This window comes from Erithacus rubecula (genome assembly GCF_903797595.1).
Source record: "Erithacus rubecula genome assembly, chromosome: 5".
Taxonomy (NCBI): Eukaryota; Metazoa; Chordata; class Aves; order Passeriformes; family Muscicapidae; genus Erithacus; species Erithacus rubecula.
The window spans coordinates 6,777,296-6,802,153 of NC_136687.1; the positions used below are offsets into that span (position 1 = coordinate 6,777,296).

The following is a 24,858-nucleotide window of genomic DNA, read 5'->3' on the forward strand; positions in this document are numbered from 1 at the left end:
TTTCAGGTTTTTTGTCAACACAGATCAGTACAGTGGAGCACTGGGCAGATCTGCCCCAAGTCAACTTTTTGGATGTGTGCAGGTCTGCCAGGTGTGCCAGTAGCCTGGCTAGGTTGTGTAATGTTTCTCCTTTGCAGAACTGGCATTTACAGATTTATATCTTACCCTTTTAGAATTCTTCCACTAATGCCTCAGAAGAAAAAGGCAAAAAGACCAAAAAGAGAACACGGAAACGCAGAACGAAAAATGAAGGGAAGAAGGAATCTGAAGATGATTGTTTCAGGTGTGGTGATGGAGGCCAGCTGGTGTTGTGTGACAGGAAATCTTGTACTAAAGCTTATCATCTCTCCTGCCTTGGCTTGGTGAAACGTCCTTTTGGTGAGTCAGCCCACTCCTTACACTTGTATAAATAACTCGTGCAGGTACCTCAGTTATTGCACTGAAACCTTGTCAGGAGTGTCATCCTGAAAACATTGGATTTGTACCCCAGGAATTTCATTTGTGCATCATGTGGGAGCAGCTCCTCTTAGATTTGAAGACAAAATGATGGCCTCTCTGCAAAATGAGACATTTGTTTTATGAATGTAGGTAATAGAGCACATCACCTGGTAGGAGCACTGTGGCCCTGCCACAGGAAAGTTACTCTAAGAAATGCATGAAGCCCTTTGAGTTCAAGCCAGAAGAACAGCAGCAGCTTCTGAAAGAAAGGGAAATTAAGAGCAGCAGACATCAGGTTGCAGTTCCAGATATCACAGGAGTTAGGTGGTTCCAGTCAGCCATGGGTGGGATATGAAGAAGGGAAGCAGGCAAAGCCTGTTATCCCAGAAACAAGTAAAACAAGGACTGGTGACGTATGCTGGGGTGGAGGAGCAGCTGTAAGTGACGCACACCAGTCATTCCTGGGCAAGACTGGCAGCAGACAGTGCTGCTGTAAGAGTAGGCAGCAGCTGACTGGGTGTTTGGATGCTCTGCCAGCCTGTGAGTTCTGTAAAATGCTTTTGAGTGAAGCCTGACTCATTTCTTCTAGCTGTATTTAAATGAGAATGTGTCAAGTCTGCTCCTTGCAGCTGCCAGCTGAGCTTTAGAAGTATGATGTAGCATTTTGAGTGTTGAGACCATCCCTGGTAGTTGCTGTCATTTGCTTTGTCAGGAAAGTTGTGCCTTGTTCAGCTGCTACAACACAAAACTTCCTTAAGCAATGATGCTGTGTTTTACTCCCCACTAATGGGCTCTTTGGTTTTGATTGCAGGAAAGTGGGAGTGTCCTTGGCACCACTGTGATGTTTGTGGCAAGCCTTCTGTTTCTTTCTGCCACTTCTGCCCAAACTCTTTCTGCAAGGAGCACCAGGACAGGACAGTACTAAATTCCATGTTGAATGGACAGTTATGCTGCTCTGAACATGTTCTCGGGGTGGATTCTGTTGAAACTCAGAAGACAGAGAAACCCCGCAAAAAACTGAACAAGTTCAAGCCCAGGAGAAAGAGGAGCAGATGGAAGAGAGCTGAATGCAAATAGTCATGGACTGCAGTTTCTACTGCTAACACTATCTTGTAGATAAGTTGTGAATATGACCAGGGAAGGACACAATTTTACGTATATTCTGTAAAGGTTACAATGTGGGGGGGGATGATTTGTTTTGTTTTGTTTTGTTTTTATAAATCCACTGAGCCAACCACAGCAGTCTTCTGCTGCTTCTGCACTGATAACAAGCTGCATAGTTCAGCAAACTTCAGGACAAACCAAACTTATTACTCAGCATTACAGTTACACTTGAATTGTTACGAATGTAAAATGTTCCCTCCAGAATGCTTGCAGGTTGGAGGTAGGTTAAAATCAAACCAGGTAGGCGTAAACATAGTTTTTTGAGATAGTATTTGTCAACCAACAGATGTTTAAAATAGTTTATCCTTGAAAGAAGTTGTTAGTTCTCAAGTCCTTTTGAGTAAGAAATGGCTTGGTCTGTGGCCCCAAGGAAATTTGCTTGCCTTGTGTGTTTTTGAGCAAGTGCTTGAATGCCAGTCATGACCCAGGTGCATCTCTCACTGCAACCACGCACACAGCAACTGGTTTGTGCTCTTCAAAAATGATCCTTAAGCAATCATGATCATAAATATCCTTCCACCAAGAAATGTGGTGCATGGTGGGAAAGGCACACCCTGTACCAGAGAGGAGGAATCTTACTTGTAAGAGATTTTTTTCTATATTGTTTTTTACTCCCAGGAAAATAGGAATTACTTGTTCTTGCAGAGCTGTACAGGTCTGGACTTAAAGGGATATTGTCTTGCAATCTAGGCCAAATGCTCTAGGATTTTTGTGCTATTATTTGGAAAAAATTGATTGATTTTTTGTTTCTCAATGGCAGGTAAAATGCAGAGGCAAACTTTTCTTTGGAATGCTTGGAGTCCAAGCATTTCAGATTTGTGATAATGCAAGAAATGCCCAACAAGGAGCAAAATCACCCCCACGAATGAAACAGAAAGTGAAACTTGACTGAAGTGCAAAAACTAATTTCAAAACAATTAAGTAAAAGGGAAATAGATTTTTGAAGAAGCATGTAAGAATTTTGATGTGAAATTAGCCTTACTCTTTTAAAGTTTGTATAAACCTGACTACTTGACAGACTGAAAATTTTTGTTACATTTTTAGGAGCTCTGCTCTTGACTCTCCTGTCACCACTGTGTTGTGTCAGCAAAGCTCTTTTGAATTTTGAATTCCTCACTCCCATCAGCAGTTTGTCCTCACTAACCCCCAGTGAGATGAATATACAAGACACATGTTGATGGAAATAATCCTAGAACTAGGAGAAAGCAGTAAAGAAAAAATCTTTGGCAGCTGCTGGCATGGCTGGGGCAGCATTCCAAGCACATTTTGAGTTGTGCCGTTGTGACCCAGCCCCCATCAGCACCACGTGCACCTCTGTGCCCACTGAGCCATTTGTGAATGTTCTAGCTTAGTTTGCCCCTAATAGTGCAGGAACTCTGTGTAGCCCTTTGGGAAATGAAGCCTTGCTATATCATGGAAATGTATGGATGTGTTTTCCCCAAGGTATTTCTTCAGGATTTGATTTAGTTTTTGGAATTGCCAAAACCCCCATTTATAAAAATTTTGGTCTTATTAGAAGATATTAATTGAAAGAGGTTTTAAATATTGCATTGCCCTATGCTGAACACTTTGGTTTCTGTTTTGTGACCAAAATGCTTTGTTTTTTAAATCAGTTGTTATAAACACTGTTGGAAGGTTAAATTTTTTTTTTTTTAATAATTTTGAAGAAATAGCACAGTTCAAAATCAGAGGAAGTGTTACATATTTGCATTTTTTATAATGGTATGCCAAGCCTTGCACTCAAATAAAATTCACAATTCTTTAATTGATTTTGAGGGGAACTTTTTTCTCTGCCATGGGGCTAAAGAACAGTCCTGTGCATAAAATCAAATACCAAAAAATGATATTATGGATGTTTTTCTAATACTGGGTTTCAAGGGAAGGAAAATGAGGTCAGGTAGTAAAGCAGAAATATTTTCCTCATTGCTTTAAAACAAAATGAAGGAATTTGATGTCACTGGGACCATTTTTTGAATATTATACCATGTAAGGAAGGCTTTGTAAGAATACTTTTAAATAAGTTATTATAAATTTTTTCCTTTACATTCCATTGCTTTCATAATTTGTTAATTTTTTTTTTTTTTAGTTGTTTTGTTGCTTTTTCCTCTTCATGTGTAGGTGTCCCATCCCTGCCACTGTGAGCAGTGATGCCCCAGGAGCTCAGAGGCAGATCCCCACCTGCAGGAGCCCCTGTTGTTGCTGGCAGTGCTGCAGGAGCAGCAGCCCTGGGTTTGGGCATGGACCCACAGCCTCTCAGGGGGCTCAGCAGCACAGCAGGATGCAGCACAGCATCCCTGTGTCTGTCTGTGGGGACAGACTGTTCACACACACAGACCTGAGCCAGGGGCTGCTCCACCCTCTGCTTCTTCTACCTCTCCCTGCTCTTTCCTGCTCAACCCTCTGGAGTTGTGCCTCACTGAGGTGCAGACCAGGAGTTCCTGGGAATTCATTCCTGCTGCTGCAGACTGATCCTGAGGAGCAATGGGAGCACACTGTCCCTTGATGTAACCTGTGAGCTCAGCTCAGGCACTCAGGTGGTGATCTGGGAGAATTTTGGTGTCTGTACCAGGACAGGGGAGTTTTGGGTGCATTGTAATGAAGGTTCTGTACCTTGCTCTGCAGCCTGGCAAAACAGGCTGGAGTTTTGTTTTAAAAAGACAAAAGAAAAATGACATTGGTTTTTTTTCTCCCACTGTTCAAATACAAGGTAAAACAATCCTTAAGACTTGAGCTTTCTCCTGATGCAACTCAATACTTTTTAGCATTCAGCAACTTGAAGGATTTTCTGTTATAAATTAATCTAAACAACATTAACTGTGGCATATTATGTGGCCTTAAATTATGTTCTTTGTGTCTTACCCATCAAAGTAGCAAAATGTCTTTCCTTTTCTGGCAAAAAGCTGACACATGACAGCCAATTTCAGAATTTGTTGTTCTTTTATCACATGAGCAAGCATGGAAACAATTTTCAGTTGAGTATGTTAGAAAATTTTCATACAACCTAGGAAAAATAATCAGAGTAAATGTCTATTCAATAGCTTTGTGTTCATGGTCAGGCTTTAGGAGGTTTTTTATTTGAATTACTTGGAGAAGCAAAATATCTTGAAAGACGTATTAATGGGATTTTTCCACATTGTTGAGTCTCATTATTCCATGTCTGACTGCTTGAGAAACTTCAATGTCTTATTAAATGTTGACTTTCATTCCTAGTTATTTAAGAAGTTGCTAAGTCTCTTTTGTAAAACAGCTCTATATACTTACTTTGACACCTTTTTTTTTTTTTCTTTAAGGAAAAAAGTGGAATTGATGCATACTAAGCAAGCATGGTTTGGCAGTGAGGGAACAGGGCTTTGTTCTCTCATAGGGAAAACTTACACTCCAGGCCTTCCTAAGAGACACCCTGGAAATGCTGTTTAATGCTTCCACTGAGGTGATAATGGTTGTGCTGGGGCTTGTGTTCACACTGTTGCTTATCACAGAAATGATGACATTTCTTGCAGCCCAGATTTTTTGCTGCTTCCTCTCTGTTCCTCATAATTTTACAGAGTTTTGTGATGCTGAGCTGGAGCTACCCAGCCCAGCCAGCACCATTCCTCAGGGTCCTTTTGCTGTCACAAATGCTGGCCCTGCTTGGTCAGGTCTGAATTTGACTGTTTGACTTTTTCAGACAGTTTTTTTTGGGGGGGTCTGGTTTGACATCACGTGTGGAGTTTCCCACATGTGACAGCAGATACATTTTTTTAAAAAGCGTTTCAGAGATCTGCCTTGATGGTGGCTGATAGTTCTGAGGTCACCTGGTGCTGTGCATCAGGATTGTGTCACTGCTGCCCTGGGGAAAAGCAGAGCCTTGGGCCAGAGGGAAAGTTCCCATCTGTCCTGGGTCAGCAGAGGGAGAGATGCAGCGAGCTGTGCCCGTGCTGGGCAGTGGGGAGGGGTGTAGGTGCCATCCCTGTTGCTGCTGATCCAGATCACAATCACACAGGGATGGAAGGGATCCTAAAGACCTTGCCCTGCCATGGACAGGGGCACCTTCCTCCAGACCAGCTCCAAGCCCCATCCAGCCTGGCCTTGAGCAATTCCAGCCTGCCTGCACACAATGGCTGATCTTCCACCCAGTCACTCACCTGGCAGAGCTGAGAGAGATCACACAGCTGATATATTCTATAAATTCTTTTAAACACTTTAAACACCTTCCCTGGGGAGAGGAGAATGAGTAGCTGAGGGCAGGAACCACTTAACCCCCCTCAGCTGGGCTCAGCCATCTCCAGATTAAGTGAGAGGAACACCTGCTACCATCTCTGTGCACAGCCATATAAAATCGTGGATCTTTTGAGAGATACTGTTTTTACTGGCCATCAGGAGCTGGTGAAGCACAGCACTGACACAAAGGGTCACAGCTGGCTGGGCTGGGTTTACACAGCACCTGTGTGGGAATGTCACTGCAGGAGGAAAAGGAAAACCAGGTGGGAGGGTTAAGAGGCCACAGGTACTGGTTTCATGGAGCTGGTGACACTGGCTCCAGTACAGGTGCTGGGCATTTCTGGGTGCCTGGGATGCTGGCTAAGCATTGCCCAGAGAAAAACATTGTAGGGGACATAGAGCAAACACGAGTCAAACAGAAATCATCTCTGGAAAATCACAAATCACATCAGTTTAACCAGATAGTTAATCTGGGCTGGGTGCACAGAACAAGGCTCAGAGTGCCACAGCAAACAGGTACAAACCACTCGTGCTGCTCTCCTGGATGGGGGATGAATGGAGTGTCCAGGACCAGGGATAGGACTTTTCCCAGGTATTGAGGCAGTGGGTCTCCTACAGACCCCTCTCAGCATGCAGAAAGGTGCAAGGCATCTCCTGTGCCTGCACCATGCTGCTCCTTTGTAGCTTCACACAAGCACCACCTGACAGCAGGAAACAAAAGGGACATTTTTGTCCAGGAATCAACCATTGCTTAGTTGCATGTTTGCTCACAGCTGAAAGGGAGAGCTTTAGGATCCCTTCCCTTGACTTGTGCTGGTGTTAAAACTTGAGAACAAGGAACAAAATTAAAACTTGCATATTACTAACAGGAGGCATATTCATGATAGTTTGTGCTTGGGTGGAAGAGAGTGTTGTATCAAAGGGACCTCAATAACTGGAGCAGGCAGTCCTCACTCTGTTGAACTGACTATTAAAATGGAGAAACAGATATGATTGTTTGCAGTTTGGGTTTTTTTTTTCCTCCTGAAGAAAGGAGAAAAGTATTTACTTGTGTGAAAAGCCAGGAATTGGAAGACTTTTCCCATCAGCCCAGTGCAGCAGAGCAGGGAGCTGTGTTGATTTGCACAAATAGCCACAACTCCAAAACCGAGTTTTATTTCCCAGCACTGATTTTATCCATACAGAAACAGGTTGCTCGTGGTTAAACACCTTGCCCTGAAGCACATCTGGGCTGGATCACCCCATGTCAGGTGGCTGCTGGCCCTGGCTGTGCTACCAGCCAGCATAGACTGGCTCTGTGTGCTCCGTGCCCCCGTACGTGCTGTGTCCTCCTGAGCCCCCTGGCAGCAGCAGCCACTTCAGGGATTGCTTGCCATGCTCTTGCCTCCTTCTCAGAATTATTAGAAACAAAACAAGGATTCCACCTGGAAAGAAAAGAATGGTAGTTATTCACAGATGGGAAGGTAAAGTGTCAGGTGATGTTTGCTCCAAGGCTTCTAAACTCAGGTATTCTCTTCTGATAAAATAGGGGTTTTTTCTCTCCTACATAATTTGAAAAAAGAGAGGGGGAAAAAATGTTTCTACTAGCAATAATAACACTCAGGTTCAGCAGTTCAGCTTAACTCTGGAAACTGCAAGGAAAAATGGTAAGTTTTAATGAAATAATTCAGTAACTTGCTTTCCTACTCTCATTTACTCTCTGCTCTCTGGAACTGCTTTCCACTTGGCATCTCACTCACTGCAGACCCCACCAAAAGGATCTTGTTGAAAAATTAATTTGCTCTGTGCAGCAGTCACACTGAAGCACATGAAGTAACTAACCTAGATTAACTCTGAGTCTAGACTGAGATCAGGGCTGTCAGGAAAAATTACTTTTGGATTGGGCATAGACACGGAAGTAATTGGCAAATCTCAAGTACTGCGACATTCTGTTCGTTTGTTTCTGGCAGAAGCATCATCAGAGAAAACTGATCTGAACAGAAGAGCACAAATCTGTTGCTGTGATGCAATATGGCCAGACAAATCCACCCAAATTTCAGTTGTGTGAGCAGACAGTGCCATGGCAAACACCTGGTCTGTGAGAGCAGCCTGAGACACTCGCAGGTTCCTGCGTGGGCTCCTTCCTTTCCCCTTGCAGCAAGCTCTGGCAGAGGCAGGAATGCTGCTCCCTGATCCTTGTTTATCACAAATGCTGCTTAATGGGCCTTTGTCCCTGTCTGGGCAGTCTGCTCATAAACTTCAGCTTAATCTACTTTTTCACATTAATACTCGCTTCAGATGGCATCAGTTTTGGCAGATTTTTGGACAGCAGCCTGGCAAGAGGGGATAGGGGTCAGTGGAGCTTTCTCCAAGCCACAGCTTGTGAGAACAGCCCTCATGTGCTCCAGCAGGCATCCCAGCCCCATGGAGACAGCATCCTGCAGACCCTGCTGTCCTTGTCTCCTCCCCAGCACCCTGGAGTCCCCTCAGCTGATGAGATTGCTGCTTTCTTGGAGAGGCAGCTTTGCTCTGTGTCCTGTTCACCTGGGGAGTAACACAAGTATTTAATCTCTCCTCTCTCTCCTTTTAACAACAGCCAGCCAGGTGGAGAATGGGTCTTCAGGAAGTACATAAAATACATTTGAAACACAGAAACTGTGAATATGAGGCTTGTTGGATATTCTTTGTCCTCTGATGGCTTACTCATCTCTATGACTTGACTCTCTTGACACAAGGTTTTCATCTCTGGTAGTGTAAGTGGCACTTAGGGATTTCTCTTCTGGGCACAGGAGACAAATTCCTCCTCCCAAGCTCCTCATCTGCCCTTTTTGCAATCCACAGCACTAATAGTTGTTCAGTTTTATCATAATTCTCTGATTAAACCTCTCCCCAACTTTGATTAAAAACAGGATAGCTATTTTTTCCTTTCCTAAGACTAGAAATGCATATCCATTGTTTTGGGATGATTATTCATTGTGCAGCTTCCCAGTTGAAAAGCTCATCCACTCATTAGGTTGCCCATGTGAGCTGATTTACAGCAGGTGGCACGTGGAGGGATGCTCCCCACACTCAGCAGCTCCTGCCTTGGGATACAGGGTGCATTTGGCATCAATACCACCAACACTGAGCCAGCAGCTCCCCATCCTGCTGGGTGCTGTGGCATGACCTAAGGCAGGAATGCTTTCAGGAAAACAAGTCTCATACCAAAAGGAAATTGTCACTCATCCCTGCTTCCCAGGGACAAAGAACAAGCATTCAGCACTGTGCCACTTTCCTTCAGGGAAAGGGAAAGGACTGTCACTGGCACAGAAAGCAGCCAGAAGGACTGTCACTAGAAATCCAGCTTTCCAGAAACACACAGTGCTTGTGAGAAACACACAGTGCTTGTGAGAACCCCCCCAGAGTGCTTGGTTTAGCTCACAGCTGCAGAGGGGTGAGCAGAGGACAGAGGGGCCAGACTCACCTGCTGAGAAGGTGGCCAGGACAATGATGGTGGCAGGGGTCAGCTGGCAGGAGTCCCCTGCCTTGTACAGGAACAGCTCCATGCAGTAGGAGGGCTCCACGCTGCCCCTGGGGCAGAAGGCATCAGGAGGGCACCTGACTGGGCTCACATCTGGGCTCTGCCCGAGAGAAGAAGCAACTCAGCACCAGCAAACTGCAGAAGGCAACCAGGGCAAAGGGAGGTAACATTTTAGCATTAGTGGGGGGAAATAAAAGAAATAAAGGAATGAGCCTGCCATCATTAAATTCAGCTTTGCAGTGTTAGTTAGTGGGGAAGAGCAGAAGGTGTCCTTACACAGCAAGTCCATACATGAAACCCTTCATTAATGCACACACCATCCCTCATGGCCCAGGCAGCTCCAGGCACAAAGCCACACTCCTGGAGCCATAACTTTAATCATCTCCCTGCATCAGAGCCCTGTCCACGCTTAAGAGAAAGGAAGCTGAGATTACAAAAAAAAAAAAAAAAAAAAAAGAAGTGTTAATTGAAGTGTATTTAGCTGGTCATGGGACAGCTCTGGTTAACACAGGCTGTCCCCAGCTGATGGACTCACAGGGCAGTAGTGGCTCTCTGGGCACAGGTCACAGCTCTCCTTGCCCCTCTGTAATTGGTACTCTCCTGTCCTGCAGGCCTTGCATCTGCTGTCACTGGCACCTTTGAATGTACCTACATACCAAATAAGCACAATATTAAGGTCTGACACTGAACCCCAGGACCTTTGCAATTGCATATGGATGAATCAGCTTTCAAAGCCACAGGGAGAAAGAGCATTAAGTGCTCACAAAAGCTGAGCCTGGACTTTGGTCCTGGTTTGGTGGCAAAGGGCCAGAACAGAGACAGAGGGACTAAAGAATATTTGGGGTCAGACCTTGGCAAACAGAGTAGTGTGAGTAGGAGTGAGTGGGAGAGGGGTTTAGTAGTGAGTCTGGCTTCAGTGTAAAGGGAAGATGGGAGCTGGAGGTCAGCACTGTTTCATCCTCTCCAATTCTGGACTCAAACACCTTTTCCAGCTGTTTGAAACTTGCTGAGCAGACTTCAAAGCACAGCTCAGCTTCCCCAGCTTTGTGGGAGAGACAGATCACAGAAGTTCCAAGTCTCAAAGTGGTAAAATGCTTTCCTGCATGTTTAAAATGCAGCTTGGCTGTGAGACACCCCTGGTGCTGTGTCCAGACTGGAGCTGCCCACTGCCATGGGGGTGGCCAGAGTGTAGTGCCTGAGCTTTTCAGACAGCACAGGGAGGAGCAGGGCAGTGTCCCTCACACCCCCTCCTGTGTCCCTCACACCCCCTCCCTGTGTCCCTCTGCCCCAGGCTGCCCCTGCAGAGCATCCATCTCTGACAGCAAGGCTGTGCCTTCCTCAGCAGAGCCTCCACCACCAGAAAAGGTGCTTTTTGCTGGAGCTGTTCCCCAGCTGTGGCTTTGGGCTCCCTGGCATGCCAAGGACCAGGATACATGAACCAGCCTGGCAGCAGGTCTGGCACAGGCACCAGCCCCAGGCCAGCACACGGTGCCAGGGCACAGCTCTGCTCTGCAGGGACCTGCAGCCCTGGGGCTGAGCTGGGGCTGCAGTGGGCCCTGGAAGGAGCTGCAATGGGCCCTGGAAGGAGCTGGAATGGGCCCTGGAAGGAGCTGGAATGGGCCCTAGAAGGAGCTGGGCTGAGCTGTGAGCTGTGAGCTGTGAGCTGCCCTCCCCTGGGCTGTTTTGTTACCTGGTGGGCAGGACTGGCACCCCTCCGACGCCGCCCCAGGAGCCTCCTGCCCCCCAGGACAGGACTCACAGGCCGAGCAGCTGCTGGTGCTGGCAGGGACAGGAGCAGGACACGCTGTAGGATGAGCACTTCCAACACCAGCCCAGCCCACCAAAGCCAGCCCTTACAAACTGGAGCCCCCAGGGTCAGCCACGCCAGCCAGGAACCTTTGCTATTCTGTGGGTGTCTCTCACACAATCACAGAATGATCTGGGTTGGAAGGGACCTTAAAGACCATCTCATTCCAAGCCCCATGCCATGGTCAGAGACACCTGGTGACTTGTCTTTGGGCACTACAGTGGTGGTTCCAGCTCAGTGGCTAAAGAAACCCCCCTCCCCTTCCCTGTCCACCTGAGATCCTGCACCCCACGAGGCTCCTTACTTGCAAAATGATCCTGGCTGGCAAGGCAGACAAAAAGCTGCATTTTGCTTGGAGCTAAAATAGCCTGAAAAAGAAAAGAGTAAGGCTTCAGGATCCTGCCTCCACATCTCTGCCCTACATTGTTGTGTATTTGCTCATGTCTATTTTGCAAGCAACTAAACAACCCACAACACACTTCAGCTGGCATTTCAGGGGTTAATTCAGGATATTTGGGGTTATATTTGTCAGAAGCTCTGAAAGAGCAATGAAGTTCCCTGCTGCCCTCTGCTATGCTGAGGGCTCTGTCTGATTCTCCTGGTGTCACATCTCTGAGCACTCAAAACCACCCCAAGGAGACAGGGAAACCTGTCACCATTCCCAGCACCACTGGCTGAACTGGAATGAAGCTGGAACAGGTGATCCCAGTGCCAGCTCCCAAGTTATTCAGCTGGAGCAGGTTTCTGGCCAGGGAAAACCTCTCTGGTCCCCCCAGCCCTTCCAGACTTTCCCCCAGCCCAGGAAGTCTGGGGTGTATCTTCTTCCCTGCAAAAGGAAGGACAAAATCCCACCAGCCAAGATGGCTCTGCTGCTGCAGAGCCCCCTCCCTGCACCACGGGGACCAGAGGGGCAGGAGGACATGCACAGACCCTGCCCAAAGCACAACAAGGAGTGAAGTGCCCCAAAGTGCCCAGGGGCCAGCAGGACCCAACCTGTGAGTCCCACCACAGCAAGAGGAAAGCTGAGAGAGCAGCACTTGGGCATTCAGGTGGGTTTGGAGCTGCCTGATGCTGCACAATGTGATCACTGCCCACATGGGACAGAGCCAAGGCTCAGAGAGCAGCTGGATGTGGTGTGGGTGAGATCTGTCTCAGACCTAGAGCTGCACCAGGCAGCAGAGGCTGAGGCAGAGCAGGATGAAACCAAACCCACTTTCTCTCTCCCTGCAAGGAAAAAGGAACTTTTTACATTTATACTTGCAGGATTAAGGGGCCACCCCCAGAGACTCCCCTGTTGTCCAACACAGTGCTCAGATCTGCTGAGTAAAGGCAGTGACAGACCCCATTGCTGGCACCAGTCAGATTTTGTTCCTCCCAAACTCAGCAAGTGACAGACAAGGTTTAGGTACAGCCCAGCAGCTCGGTGGGTGGATTTTCAAAGGAACAGTTGTGCAAGGACCCCATTTTGGGTGCAGAGGAGCTGCTGCACTGCATGTGTTAATTAGGGGTTTGCATAAGTGAGTGCTGTTCTGTACTGCACATGCTGTTACCCCATCTGCAAACACATTGTACCAGGCTTGAGTGGCATTAGCCAGGTGCAAAGCAGCTCCTTTTTAAAACCCCAGTTTTCATGTGTGGAAAATAAGGAGAGTATTACACTTAATATTCAGACTGCAGAAGATTGCCTAAGTGAAAACAAAGATGGTTTAGACTCCTTTTTGCTATCAGAAATAGAGAATATTTTATTTTCCTGACAACGCTTCCCCCTTGTGCCAAAAGTAAATTTCATAAAACTTTTTTCCCTGACTTTCATTTCAGAGTTAGCATTAATTTGTTGCAAAAACAAGCATGACTGAGATCTGTTCTTTTCATTTTAATAACAACAGAATAGGGAAGAGATCTGCAGGGCTATTTTTAGCCAGTTTACTCTTCAGTGCTTTTAAGTTACCTGGTGATTGCACCTGGCCCTGGGACAAAGCATGGTGTGATGAAAATGCATTTGTGTTGAACAAAGACCAAAGCCTACCTGGCTCACAGGCTCTGCAGACTGCAGCCCCAGACTCATTAGCAAAATGTCCTGGTGGGCAGGGAAGACACTCAGTGCTCCTGGGGAAGCTGGGAGGGAAGGGAGCAGAGTGGAACACGATTTTAGGTCACCCAAGCCTCTATCCACTTGGAGAAGAGAGAGCAGAATGTGACACTGGCAAGTCTAAAAACAGAGCAATTATGGAAAAGGAGTTCAGGCAGAAAAGCATCAGCTTGAACTCACTTGAATGCTAAAGGTCCACTAAAAAACTAAAGTTTTGTGTTATTAACATTAGAGATGCCCTGTGCCTGTGGGAATATGGAAAGGGACTATTGTAGGTCTTGAAAAATATGTTATGGTCAGGCTTAAAACCCTTGGCTTAAGTCAGACTCTTAAATCCACTCTTGAAAATGGAATAGGGAAGGTGTTTGCTGTTCAGCATCCACCAGAGATTTCAAAAGGATCTGCTCCACTGTTGGGAACCAGGAGCTGAAAAAAGGACCTAAACCACAGGCAGTGACATGTGACAGCCCTGACCTTAAACTGCAGGGACTGTGGGAAAAGGGAGGCAATATTCAGACATCCAGGGGGAGGAAATGAGGCAAAGGCAGGGAAAGAGGAAGATTTTACACTCATCACCGACAGAGCCCAGCCCCCCTCAACAAGCATGTGGGCATAGGAGTTTGATAACATACTCAGAGATGCTCTGGAAAAAAACAAGGACATGCTCTGCAATTCCTTCAGAAACTGCAGGGCTACATGAGATTTTCAGAAAACAAAGAAACAAAACCTAAACCCCCAAAACCAACTGGAAACACAGCAAATGCTTTGCTGTGAACAAACCAATGCAGCACATGTGCCAGCAGGAGCCACTCAGAGCTGCAGGGAGGGGAGAGGCCAAATTCTCCAAATACCCCAGCAATGTTAAATGTTAGATGTCCCATGGAAGCCCAGGCAGCCACCAGGAGCTGGCCATGCACACACTGCACCCCCAGGTCCCCTCCAGATCCCCCACTCTTGGTCCCTGCTCTGTCACCCACCCAGAGCTGCTGCCTGACCCTCCCTGTCCCTGCCCTCTGCACATCCCAGCAGCAGCAGCTCTGTGTGCCTGCAGACTGCTCCTGGCTGCTTTTAAACCAATTTGGGAGTACATTTTCAAGGCAGGTCCTCACCTCACAAACTGTAAGGGGGAAGCACAGAGGCAGATCCTGCTGGCACCTTGAGCTCAGGAGCTGCTGCAAAACAAACTGCACAGCCAGCTCACCCTTCCTACAGCCAGATTTTGTTGCCATTCCCCAGGATTGTTCCAAATGGAGTGGAAACAGTCCTGGGAGCCTCTTGCCACCCCTCCTGTCCTTGGCACCACACAAAGAACACAGCTCAGTGCTTGCAGACATGAATACAACAAGAGAAAATCTGATGGAAATGGAGAGAGCAGCACATGCAGGTGTCCCCACATCCAGAGGATACTTGTACAGCATCCCTGGATGAGGCAGCCTGGGGGAGCCCAAGGCTGGGCTCCTGGCTGGGATGCCTTGTCAGCTTTCCCACTCTCTGTCAGCTGAGGATATTGCTTTAGATGGCAGCCACTCAAATGCAATGAGATGCCTTAGGGGCAAGAAAACAGGGATTGAGAAAGTAATTGAGCAAAGCAGGGAGATGGAGCCTGTTGGTCAGACATATCCTAGAGAAAAGCTGAGCAGATGAACCCACACCTCACTGCCAAGTGTCTCCCCACCACAGAACAGCATGTTCCCTCAGTGCAGACAAAAGGCATGACAGTAAAAAAGGGAGGCCCACAGAGGGAGAGCCCTCAGCACAAGCACATCCACACCAAGGTTTCCTGAGCAGGAGAATCTGAGAAACAGCCCTGGCAGCACTTTCCCACAGGCCAAAGGAAGAGATTTTTCCATCTGAAGTGTTTTGCACCATGCAGCCCCACGGCCAGGGCTGTCACTCACCTGCTGTAGTAGCCCTGTGGGCAGGGCAGGCAGGAGGGTTGCCCACCCTGGGGCTGGTAGTGGCCAGGAGGGCAGGGGCTGCAGGCACTGGGGTCACTGCACGAGCCCCCCCCACAGCACCAGCAGCTCTCTGTGCCTAAATTGGGATAAAAGTCAGGATCAGGATTGGCAGACTCGACTGGAACCCCTGTGTCTGCCAGGACAGGTCACTGCCACAAAGGAAGGAGCTTTGGATGCAGTTCCTCTGGCAAGGCACTCTTAGAGGAGAGAAACTGCAGTGTCCCTGCTAATTATGCTGCTGTCCATTGTTAGCAAGCTGCAGAACAACCAAAAGATGATCTAAGGAGTCAAGGCTATCAGTGTGGATCCCAGTAATTTAGCTCTGACTGCTTTTTCTTTAATTTGAGGGGCAAGAAAATTTTCCTTGTTTTCCCTCCAACACACAATAAAAAAAGCAAAAAGAGAAAAAAACAAAAATCAAACAGCTAATACACTTTTTTAGATTACTGATAATTTAAGCTTGCAGGAAGCAGAACTGATGAGTAAAGCCCCAGAATCAAGGATCTGCCCTAAGCAGCAGCAGCTTTTCTTTGAGCACAGGTACCATGGCATTGCCAGCAGGCAACTTCTGCCCCTCTCTGCTCCACAAAACCAATCCCAGCCACACAGACGACCTGGGTGGGATTTACTGTAGCTGCACAAGCAACACAGACAAGAGCAGAATGCTCTGTCAAAGAATATCCTGCATAAAAGGGAGGTGGGAGAGAACTCCTGTCTGCAGATTCACCCTAAAGCATCAAAGCTGCTTTTTAAAAGTGCCCTGCAGTACAGGGAGTAAGCAGAAAGTACATGACTTGTATTTTGGATAACTATTTTCTTGATTTTTTTTTTTTTTTTTTTTTGGTGGGATGGGGTAGTCCTGTTTGAAATCAAAACCCAACCACATTACAACAAATAACTTCTGGAAAAGGTTATATTGTGCACTGCTGACCACAGTAGAGGTTGGTCAAGTATTTTCTCAAGGCCATGGAAAAGGCTGTCTCTATAGCAGAGATTCTCTTTCAAGCATTGGGACAACTGGAACATGACCTTGTATTTGGCCCTGGACTCAAAATGATGTTCTGCCAATAAATCAAATTGTGCTTGTGTTAGACTTTGTGCCACAATCTGACACTTTGTCACCCCACTGGGGAAGCCTCAGGAGGACCAAAACATAGCACAAGGCCAGGAAAGTCTTTGATTTCAGAAGGGTGAAATGAACCAAGTCCCTCTCGTGCTGCCTGTCCGAGCTTCCATCACAAGAACATGTGCTGGCTTCACATCCCCTGACAAATCCCTTTTCCCTCGAGGCAGGAGCAGGGACCCTTACCTTGGGTGGGGACTGTCCCTGGGGGGCAGAGGGCACAGGCTGTCACATTCACTGTGCTGCAGTTGGAGGGCTGGGGGGTGCTGGGGGGTGCTGATGGGGGCCCAGGGGACGTGGTCACTCCTGGAGGGGACACTGGGGCACTGCTGGAGCTGCCTGTCAGTGCTGAAAGTGCTTGAGAGGTGGGGACAGTCCCCGTGGTGCTGGGCAGAGTCTGGGCAGGGGTTTTTGTGCTTGGATCAGCAGATGGAGCTGCTGTGGATGCAGCAGGGCTTGCAGTGGCTGGTGTCAGTCCAGCTGAGGGTGTTGCAGGAGCAGCTGGGGGAGCAGAGGCTGCAGCAGTGGTTGCACTGGGAGGTGCTGGGGTTGATGTAACTGAGACCTCAGCAATGGTTGTACTTGAAGATGCTGGAGTTGATGAAATGGGAACCTCAGTGCTGGTTGTACTTGAAGATGCTGGGGTTGATGCAATGGGAGCCTCAGTGCTGGTTGCACTGGGAGGCACTGGAGCTGATGAAATGGAAACCTCAGCGCTGGTTGCACTGGGAGATCCTGGGGTTGATGAAATGGAAACCTCAGCGCTGGTTGTCTGGCCTAAAGCAATACCTAAGAGAAGAAAAAACATAATTAGAGGCTGAATTATTGTTCTCCCTTTAATGACAGCTTCTCATTTAGTCCTTTATCAACAGCTTAAACCATGTATCATTGTTTGATATCCAGAAACTCCCCTCTCCTGTGTTACACTACAGATCTGAGGCAGCATCTGAGCATGTCTGGCACATGGGAGACTTACCAAGGAAATAAATTAGTGGATCCATGAGGCCACAAATAAGTAGATATCAGTGTCCAGGAGGTCTGACTCATGGGTGTGAGAACTGCCTGAAACAGCCAGTTTTGTTAGTTCCTTGAGACTGTTTATACTGAGATCTCATGACAAACTGACTTAAGATGTTTGTCAAGCAGCTGACTGCTTTATCCCATCTCCCTTAGACAGATCAGCCAAGAAACGTGGGCTCAAGTTTTTTAAGCTGCTCTGGTGGTACATCCAGTAATCAGAGTGGAACCTTCTGGCCAAGACTTGCTTTAATTCTGAAATCCCTCCTCAGAGTAAGGATTGCTGAAATCTGTAGAGAAAGGAGGTATTACTGCAGCTCAGGTTGTTTTGCTGTGATATTTCATGTACTGGAACATCATCTGCTAATGGAAGATATCCCTTGGCACAGCCATGGGTAATGTCCTAAGTTTCTAACAGAGGAGAGACCCATGAAACTGAGCATGGAAAGCAGCAGGTTATTTTAATTTAGCAGTGTGGTACTAAGCAAAGGAAGAAAAGCAAAACCAAAACAGGCAGCTCCTGCCACAGCAGCTGTGCCCACCAGCTGGGTTCAGAAACTCAGGGCAGAAATTTACTCAATTCTCACTGCAACTTCTGAAAACACCCAACCTTACACAGCACCAGTAACTGGAGCTGCTCCTGAGGGGCGTGAATGCTCTCCCAAGCAGCACACACCTGCTAAGCCCCCCTGGCAATCCATGCCCAGTGGCATGGAAAACACAGGGACTCCTAAGGAATTGGTTTATGGTTTTCTAGGAGGTCAAAGGGTGCAGTTGACCCAACAGTGGGATGTAGGTGAGGAAGAACACAGGCAGGGTGACAAGATGGGTGACAGCAGGTGTCAGACCCACATCCCTGCAGGCTTTTCCCCAGTCCTGATTCACCCCCAGCCTTTAATTTCTCTCTCTGTTTTGTACCCACCATGCAAGGCCAGGCACTGTGGGCACCAGCACTGCTGTGGTATGAACACCAACATGCACACCAAGCTGATGGTAGCTCCAGTTAAAGCTCTGCACCAGGATCAGCACAGTGGATAAAAGAGTCTTTATAGGTTGTAATCACATGGAGACAGTTTGCTGAGAGTGCTCCCTCCTGTTGTTGACTGCCTGCTTTGTGCCAAAACCCATCTTGATGTAACTAGTGAGTAAAGCAGATGAGCACAAGACATCTGGGCCACTGCCCAGGTCTTAAAGAATTAACAGAATAATCTGAGCCAGAAGAGACCCAGAGGACTGTGGACTCCAGCTCTTAAGTGAATGGCCCATATGTGGATGAAACCCACAACACTGGCATTCTTAGCACTGTGCCAAAAATATTCATCACCAACTGAACTAAATCTCATTTTTTTGCTGTAGCCCTAAAACAGAGACCCCAAATCCAACAGTGATAATTTTGTAACATGTTGGTTTGACCCAGGCTCAAGTCCAAGGGACACAGGTGCCAGCACAGGTCTGAGGTAGGGAGAGTAGCTCCACAGTGCCCACACTGGACACTGCTCCACCCTGAACCAAGATGCACAACTCCCCTCATCTGAATCCCCTGCCTTAGGAGTTGAAGCCTTGCTTTTCCTTCACCTCTGGCAACAAACTGAGTCAGTCCTGAGATCCACTAAACTGATCCTAATTAAGCACTAGCACTAAGTTAAGGGTACTGCCAAATTCCCAGGGAAAACCTCTCAGAAGGACTCTGAGATCTCCCAGAGCTCCCCCTGTCCCCAACTCTGCCAGCCAGAAACACTGCAGAGGTTTCAACAATGTGGACTGCCCAGAGATGGATGAATTCTGTTGTTGTTGCTGGGGTTTTTAAATTGAATATGTTTCATGGGATGGTTGGTTTTAATGTCAAATGGTGATACTCTTAAGAGGAATTTTTTAAAATGGAAAGTAGTTTTCCATAACACATTACTAAAAGTAGTAGAGTTGTTTACAAAACTTCAGGAACCATCAATAATCTTTGATAGCCAGAACTTCTTAATGATTTACACAACTCCTGGAGAAAAAGTAAGTCAGCAGGCTGGAAAAAATAGTTTTGAGCATCAGTAAAAGGTTTGTATATTTTACCAGTTATAGTCAGTCAGAGGTGTGAAAAACCAGTACTCAAGCAACCTCAGCTTCATCAGGCAAACCATTTTCTCTCCTGCACTTACAGTCTATATCATGGAACAGCAATTTTGCTTCCTAGAGCCTCTTTTCTATTTTATTTATTAAAGAGCACTGTAAATCACCTGAAGTATGTCCAGGGGACCATGAAGGATGTGACATTTTGTGAGTGGCACCTTGGTATGAACAAGAGCCTTGAGGATGTTGGGAAAGAACAGAGAGCTGATCTTTACCAACCTTCCAACAGGCATTCTGCTCCTTGGAGCTTAAGAAAAAGCCTCTGCAAATCCTCAATATGCAGAGTAATACAGCTCTATTTCTCCTTTTTTTCTTTTCTTCTTGCAAAAGCAAATTTTTGTATTTACCACATGCATCCCACTTCCAGCACTGCCTGTGTTTCAACACTCATTTCCTTCCCTGCCTGCCCCAGCCCTGCCCATGGCTGCAGCCCATGCTGGTGAAGCCCAGGGCTCCCACAGCCCCATTATGGCTTTACCCTGTGCTCAGCCAACAAAGAGAAACCCCATGGCAGGAGGACTTACCTGTGAAACACACCACGGCTGAGCTCCACAGCAGAAGACAGGGCCAGGCACTCATTTTTCCCTGAGGAGTAGCACAGCCTGTCAAGAGGCAAGATCAGCAGCTAATGCCCTCAGCCAGCTGCTCATTCTGCTCTGCTTTCGTGCCCAATTTTGTCACCTGACTGATCATGCGGCTCAGTCAAGTCAACCTCTGCCCAACAAAGGGGGGTTTATATTCAGAGACTGCACCAGGTCTGGAGAGGATATGGCCTGCTGAGAGCAGAGCAGCACCCAGAGCAGCAGAGATCCCCTCAGAGCTGCAGAAGTCCAGGGGAGAGCTCTGGAGGAGGTGATGGGCTCCTGGGAGGAATGGCAGGGCAGCATGGGAACCAGCCTGGCTGCAGGCCAGCCCCCCGTGACCTCGTCAAGTGAGAGGATTTCATTCCTTAGACATGCAGGATTTCCTGAGAGAAGAGAAACAAGAAAAACACCCCCAGACGAGTTCCCATTTTAACTGGGACCAGCCATGCCATAACCAAACACAGCCTCTGGGGAGCACAGAGCTTTCCCAGCCAGCATTTCACTGCCCTCCCTCCACAGCAGCCCCCATGGTGTGCAGCTCGGTGCAGCAAGTTGTTATCAGGATCAAGCTCACAGATCCTGCTGATGATGCTGAGCTTGAGGAGAGAGCATTAAGTTTAATGAGGCCCCACCCCATTTTCCATGTGTTCCAGTGTCTGTACTGCCTGCTGGGTCACCTGAGGGCACTGATGTCCCCATGTTTTCCTCACCTTGTAGCCCTGCTTTGAAAGATTCCCCCCTTTCCCTCTGCCCCTACTGTTCAGCAATCAGCATTGCCAAGGATTTCCTTTAGCATTCAGCTGAATGCCACAGGGTTACTCATACAGGATTGTGGATGCTCAACATGCAGCCCCCACAGCTGCACATGCAGTGAGATCAGGCACTGTCATGCACTGCTTGTGTCCCTTGTGCTCCAGGATCCTCAATAGGACCAAACATGATAATGCAAGACTTGCCTGCTCTAGCACAAACCCTTAGGCTTTCCTCACAAGTCACCCAGGTGGGCTCAGTTTGGAGCCAAGGACACTTTCCTGTCCTCCGGTCTCTGGCAGTGACAGTCTGCCTAACTATCCTGCTTCATGGTAGCTGCAGAGACAGGACAGCCTCCTCCACTCTGGTGTCACCAGTCTGGGTGGGTGCAGGTCAGACTGACCAGCAGGCTTCCAACACTGTCAGATAAACCTTACCCTAAACTAATGACTGCCAAAGTGATCACAAGCAAGACATGAGGCTCAAGGACTCGGCCCTGGCAGCACAGAGATGTTGTCCAGAGGCTCTGGACAAGGCAGGGGTGGCTATGGGGCTGCCCCTCCCCTGCAGGAAGGAGACCTCTCAGGCAAGCATTGCTCTGCTTGGCTTTACAGGTTTTACAGGTCTGCACAGGATGTTTGATCTCAGACTGTGTAAAGAACCTGTTGCACCCAGACCTGTGCAGGGCAATCCACTCTCCAGTGGGCTGGGGCTCTGCAGGGAGGGACACCTTCTGCAGGAGCAGCATTTGCAGGATGGAGCAGCTCTGTGCACTGGTAAAACACTGCCAGCAATTACCCAGTGAGACTGATCCTGCCAGGGAGGCTGTCAGCAGATCAGTCCCCTCCATCCCACAGCTGCACAGCCCTAGTGAGTTTCCCACATTCCTCAGTCCCAGAACATCACACATTTGCTGAGCAGCTACAGCACCCATGTACACACTGGAAAAGCAGTTCAGAACTGGATGGGGCAGCACTTTCACTGCGAGTTTCAGACTAACACATGGAAGAGAAAGGGAAATTGGGCATTAAAGCCCTTCCTGTGCCCTCAGAGCCCTCTTTCTGGGTGAGCTACCAGAGCCCAGGTGAGAGATGACAAAGGCTGCTTTGCTCTCAATTGTTTTAGCAATTGGGCAAGCTGGAAATAAACTTCTGACCAGGAAAATCTAATGCTACTTCAGGGCAAAAAAAAATTTTACAAACAAATTCATAAACTCCTGACCTGCCTGGGCCTGTGTCCATTGAGATTAAATGCTTTTGCTAGTTGGTTCACAGAGAATAAAGAGCAGTGTCATGGTTTATCAAAAGCAATGTTCTAGGCTGGCACAGGGCCCTGTTCTTGTCAGTTCTGTTGCTCTTCCATAGTTGGCAGACCTTGTGTCCCCAAACAATCCAGACAGTGCCTTCCACCCTCAGAGCTTGCAGGGCAGAGACAGGAGCAATGATGCTCCTCCAAGAACACAGCATCCTGTTCCAGCACTCCAGCAGTTCGTGCCAGCTCCCTGGCCTTGCTCAGCCTGGAAAGGACAGCTCTTGGCCCAGGCTGCCTTGGTCCATCCAAGCTGAGCAAGAAAAAGATGTGACATCTGCTGAGGGCAGACTTGGATCTCTGAGCTCCCCAAGCTTTACAAGGTGCTGCAAAGCTGTTAGGTTCCCATGACTCTAGGAAAAATAGTGGTGCTTGGTGTGCTGTATCCATCTCTTTGACAGGACTGTGGTCCTTTGGCAGTGCTGCTGATCCTCACCCTGCTGCTGAGCTAGAAATTGGGGATGAGCTGAGCTGCTGCTGGTGATGGGAAAGAGCAACACATTCAGGCAAACTACAAGCTGGATTCTGACAGGGGCTTTTTCTTGGAAAAGAATTTTCTTCAAGCAATACAGGTTGTGATTCCTACCCAGACCGGGCTGTGTGCAGAAGAGGTACCAGCTCAGGTATCACTTGCTCCTCTGCAGACAAAAAAGCAGAAGCACTCCTGACCCCCCTGGGATGCAGCACCCCATGGGCTGTGCTGGGAAGCAACAGCAAATCCAGATGTCTCTTAGATGAAAGATTCCCAGGTGTATTCACTGACTCCCAGAAAACAGGACAGGTGTCCAGGCTTTAGGGATGCCGCTTTAACTAGCAATCAACAGCTTTGTGCCCAAGAGGGGGCCAAGACACTCCTACAGAAGTGAGAAAAAAACCAAAATAAAAGCCCCACCATTGTTCGGAGAGAACACAGGGCTTTGCGCTCTGGACGGCGAAATCTCTCGGTGAGCGAACGGCCACGCGATGGCAGCACAGCGCCGGGCAGGGGACAGCGGGACAGCGGGACAGAGGGACAGAGGGACAGAGGGACAGCGGGACAGAGGGACAGAGGGACAGAGGGACAGAGGGACAGAGGGACAGCGCCCCGCCCGCGCCGCCCCGAAACACCGCCCCAAAACAGCCCTGGGAGCTGCTCTGCCCCAGAAACCTCCGCAGCGGCGGCTGCTGCGCGGGTGGAATAACCAAACCCACAAAAGGCAGCTGGAGGAATTGAAATAAAAATAGAAGTTAAAAGTTACTACGGTCACTTTGAAATGAAAATGTCACATCTGTTTTTTTTTTTTTAAGTGTTTCTTCTGTGCCTGGGTTTAGAAGGAAAAATAAAAAAAAGAGCAGAGCTAGCCAAAGGAAAGGTATTGTACTGCAGCAGGGATCTGATGGCTTAGCCGATCATAATCATATAAGCTAGAAGTTTATTTTCTCACAAGCAGCACAGAACATTTAATTCTTATTTAGTATTCTAAGGACAGAGGTCAAACCCAGCTGGTGCTTTAGGCAGAACAAGTGCAGGGGGTGCTGCCTGTGCTGTTCACGCCTGCAGCATTTGGGGGAGGGAAAGAGGAAACACCTTCCATTGAGGCACAGCTTGGGTCCCCCTGGCCAACAACTCTGGATCAATGATCAGATATCACAAAATTTTAGCACATGATCAGCTTGTCTTGCCAATTCCTATGTCAGGAAACAGCCAATTAAAAAAAAAAAAATAGTTTAAAGATTAAAAGGGAAAAAGAGAGAGATTATGGACTTCAGTGACACCAGATGATAGGGCAGGCACTAGAGCCAAGCTTACGTGTTAGTGAGAGGTCCAATCAATCATTCAGAGAAACCAGCTGCTTTCTGCTTTCATTACATTTCTACCAGGAAGGAATAAGTACATTGTAAAACCAAATGCTACACAGGAACCACCTTATGAGAGTCAAATAAGGAAATCTCCCCAAATTCCTCAAGAAAAGGTCACAGAATCCCAGAATGTTTTCAGTTGGAAGGGACCTTAAAGATCACTCAGTTCCAACCCCCCAGCCATGGGTAAGGACACCTTCCACTAGACCAGGTTGCTCCAAGCCCCATCCAACCTGGCCTTGAGCAATTCCAGGGATAGTACAATGTAAGTGTCTTGGAACAGAGCAGGTTCTGGAAACAGTCACCTCATTTACTTTAGAACAGTCAGGTTTTGCTTCTTGCCTAATTTTCCCTTTCCTGCTCTCAGGAGAGTCTGTACACACAGGCACACCTGTGTGGCAGAAGAGGAGTTCAAGCTCTCTCTAAAGACACTCAGAATTACAGGACAGCATCTGGCACAGCTTTGTCCAGGTCTGGAAGAGGCCAATGTTTGGTCCATCATCAGTCTTAAGGGTTAGACCTAGAGCAACATCCTAAACATTACATCCCCTACAGTCTTGTACCAGCTAATCCTCCCCAGAGTGTCCAGTGGCACAGAGACTGCTAAAACCAGCTGGGTCTGATTCTGCCCAGGCCAGCCTCAGCAGGAAGGTGAACTGGCACATCCCTCTCCCTGTGGAGTGTATCAGAGTCTGGGCACCAGGAAATCCCAGAGAGCAAGTCCCCTATGAAATAACAAATGAAGTGTTCATCTCAACCTCTCCCAAAGCTTTCATCCCGAGCATTCTACCAGAGCAGCTGACTTGGAACAGAATTCCTTTTCTGGCTATTTGATAAGGTCAACTTGACACAGGAAAGAAAAACTTCTGACTATGTTTGGCACCACCCCAGCACAAGCAAGTGGAATAGACCCATTTCACACAGCTGCACATAGGGAAATTGGGATAAGGCCAGCCACACATCT

The 24,858-nt window shown here is 47.8% G+C and overlaps 2 protein-coding genes across 8 annotated transcripts in view; one reads left to right on the forward strand and one right to left on the reverse strand.

The window, feature by feature from the left end:
* The window catches only part of NSD2 (nuclear receptor binding SET domain protein 2), a 99,056-nt gene extending 94,241 nt beyond the window's left edge, over nucleotides 1-4,815 (forward strand). The window contains 2 exon segments of the mRNA XM_079306846.1: nucleotides 174-378; nucleotides 1,250-4,815. Coding sequence (XP_079162972.1) covers nucleotides 174-378; nucleotides 1,250-1,515 — 471 coding nt within the window. The 3' untranslated portion in view covers nucleotides 1,516-4,815.
* Nucleotides 4,816-6,941: 2,126 nt separating this feature from the next.
* LOC306802417 (uncharacterized protein) lies at nucleotides 6,942-20,301 on the reverse strand. 7 transcript variants are annotated; one of them, XM_079306638.1, is made up of 10 exons: nucleotides 19,938-20,301; nucleotides 17,036-17,067; nucleotides 16,465-16,891; nucleotides 15,096-15,231; nucleotides 13,135-13,223; nucleotides 11,413-11,476; nucleotides 10,992-11,080; nucleotides 9,837-9,949; nucleotides 9,245-9,401; nucleotides 6,942-7,226 (listed from the first exon to the last, which is right to left on the reverse strand). In XM_079306638.1, exons 1-10 carry the CDS (start codon nucleotides 19,990-19,992, stop codon nucleotides 7,075-7,077), a joined length of 1,314 nt encoding a protein of 437 aa, XP_079162764.1. In that variant the 5' UTR covers nucleotides 19,993-20,301; the 3' UTR covers nucleotides 6,942-7,074. The 7 variants fall into 7 exon arrangements, with proteins under 7 accessions (XP_079162764.1, XP_079162763.1, XP_079162762.1 ...); XM_079306637.1 differs by having other exon boundaries at nucleotides 16,465-16,939; XM_079306636.1 differs by having other exon boundaries at nucleotides 16,988-17,067.
* Between the last annotated feature and the right edge of the window lie 4,557 nt (nucleotides 20,302-24,858).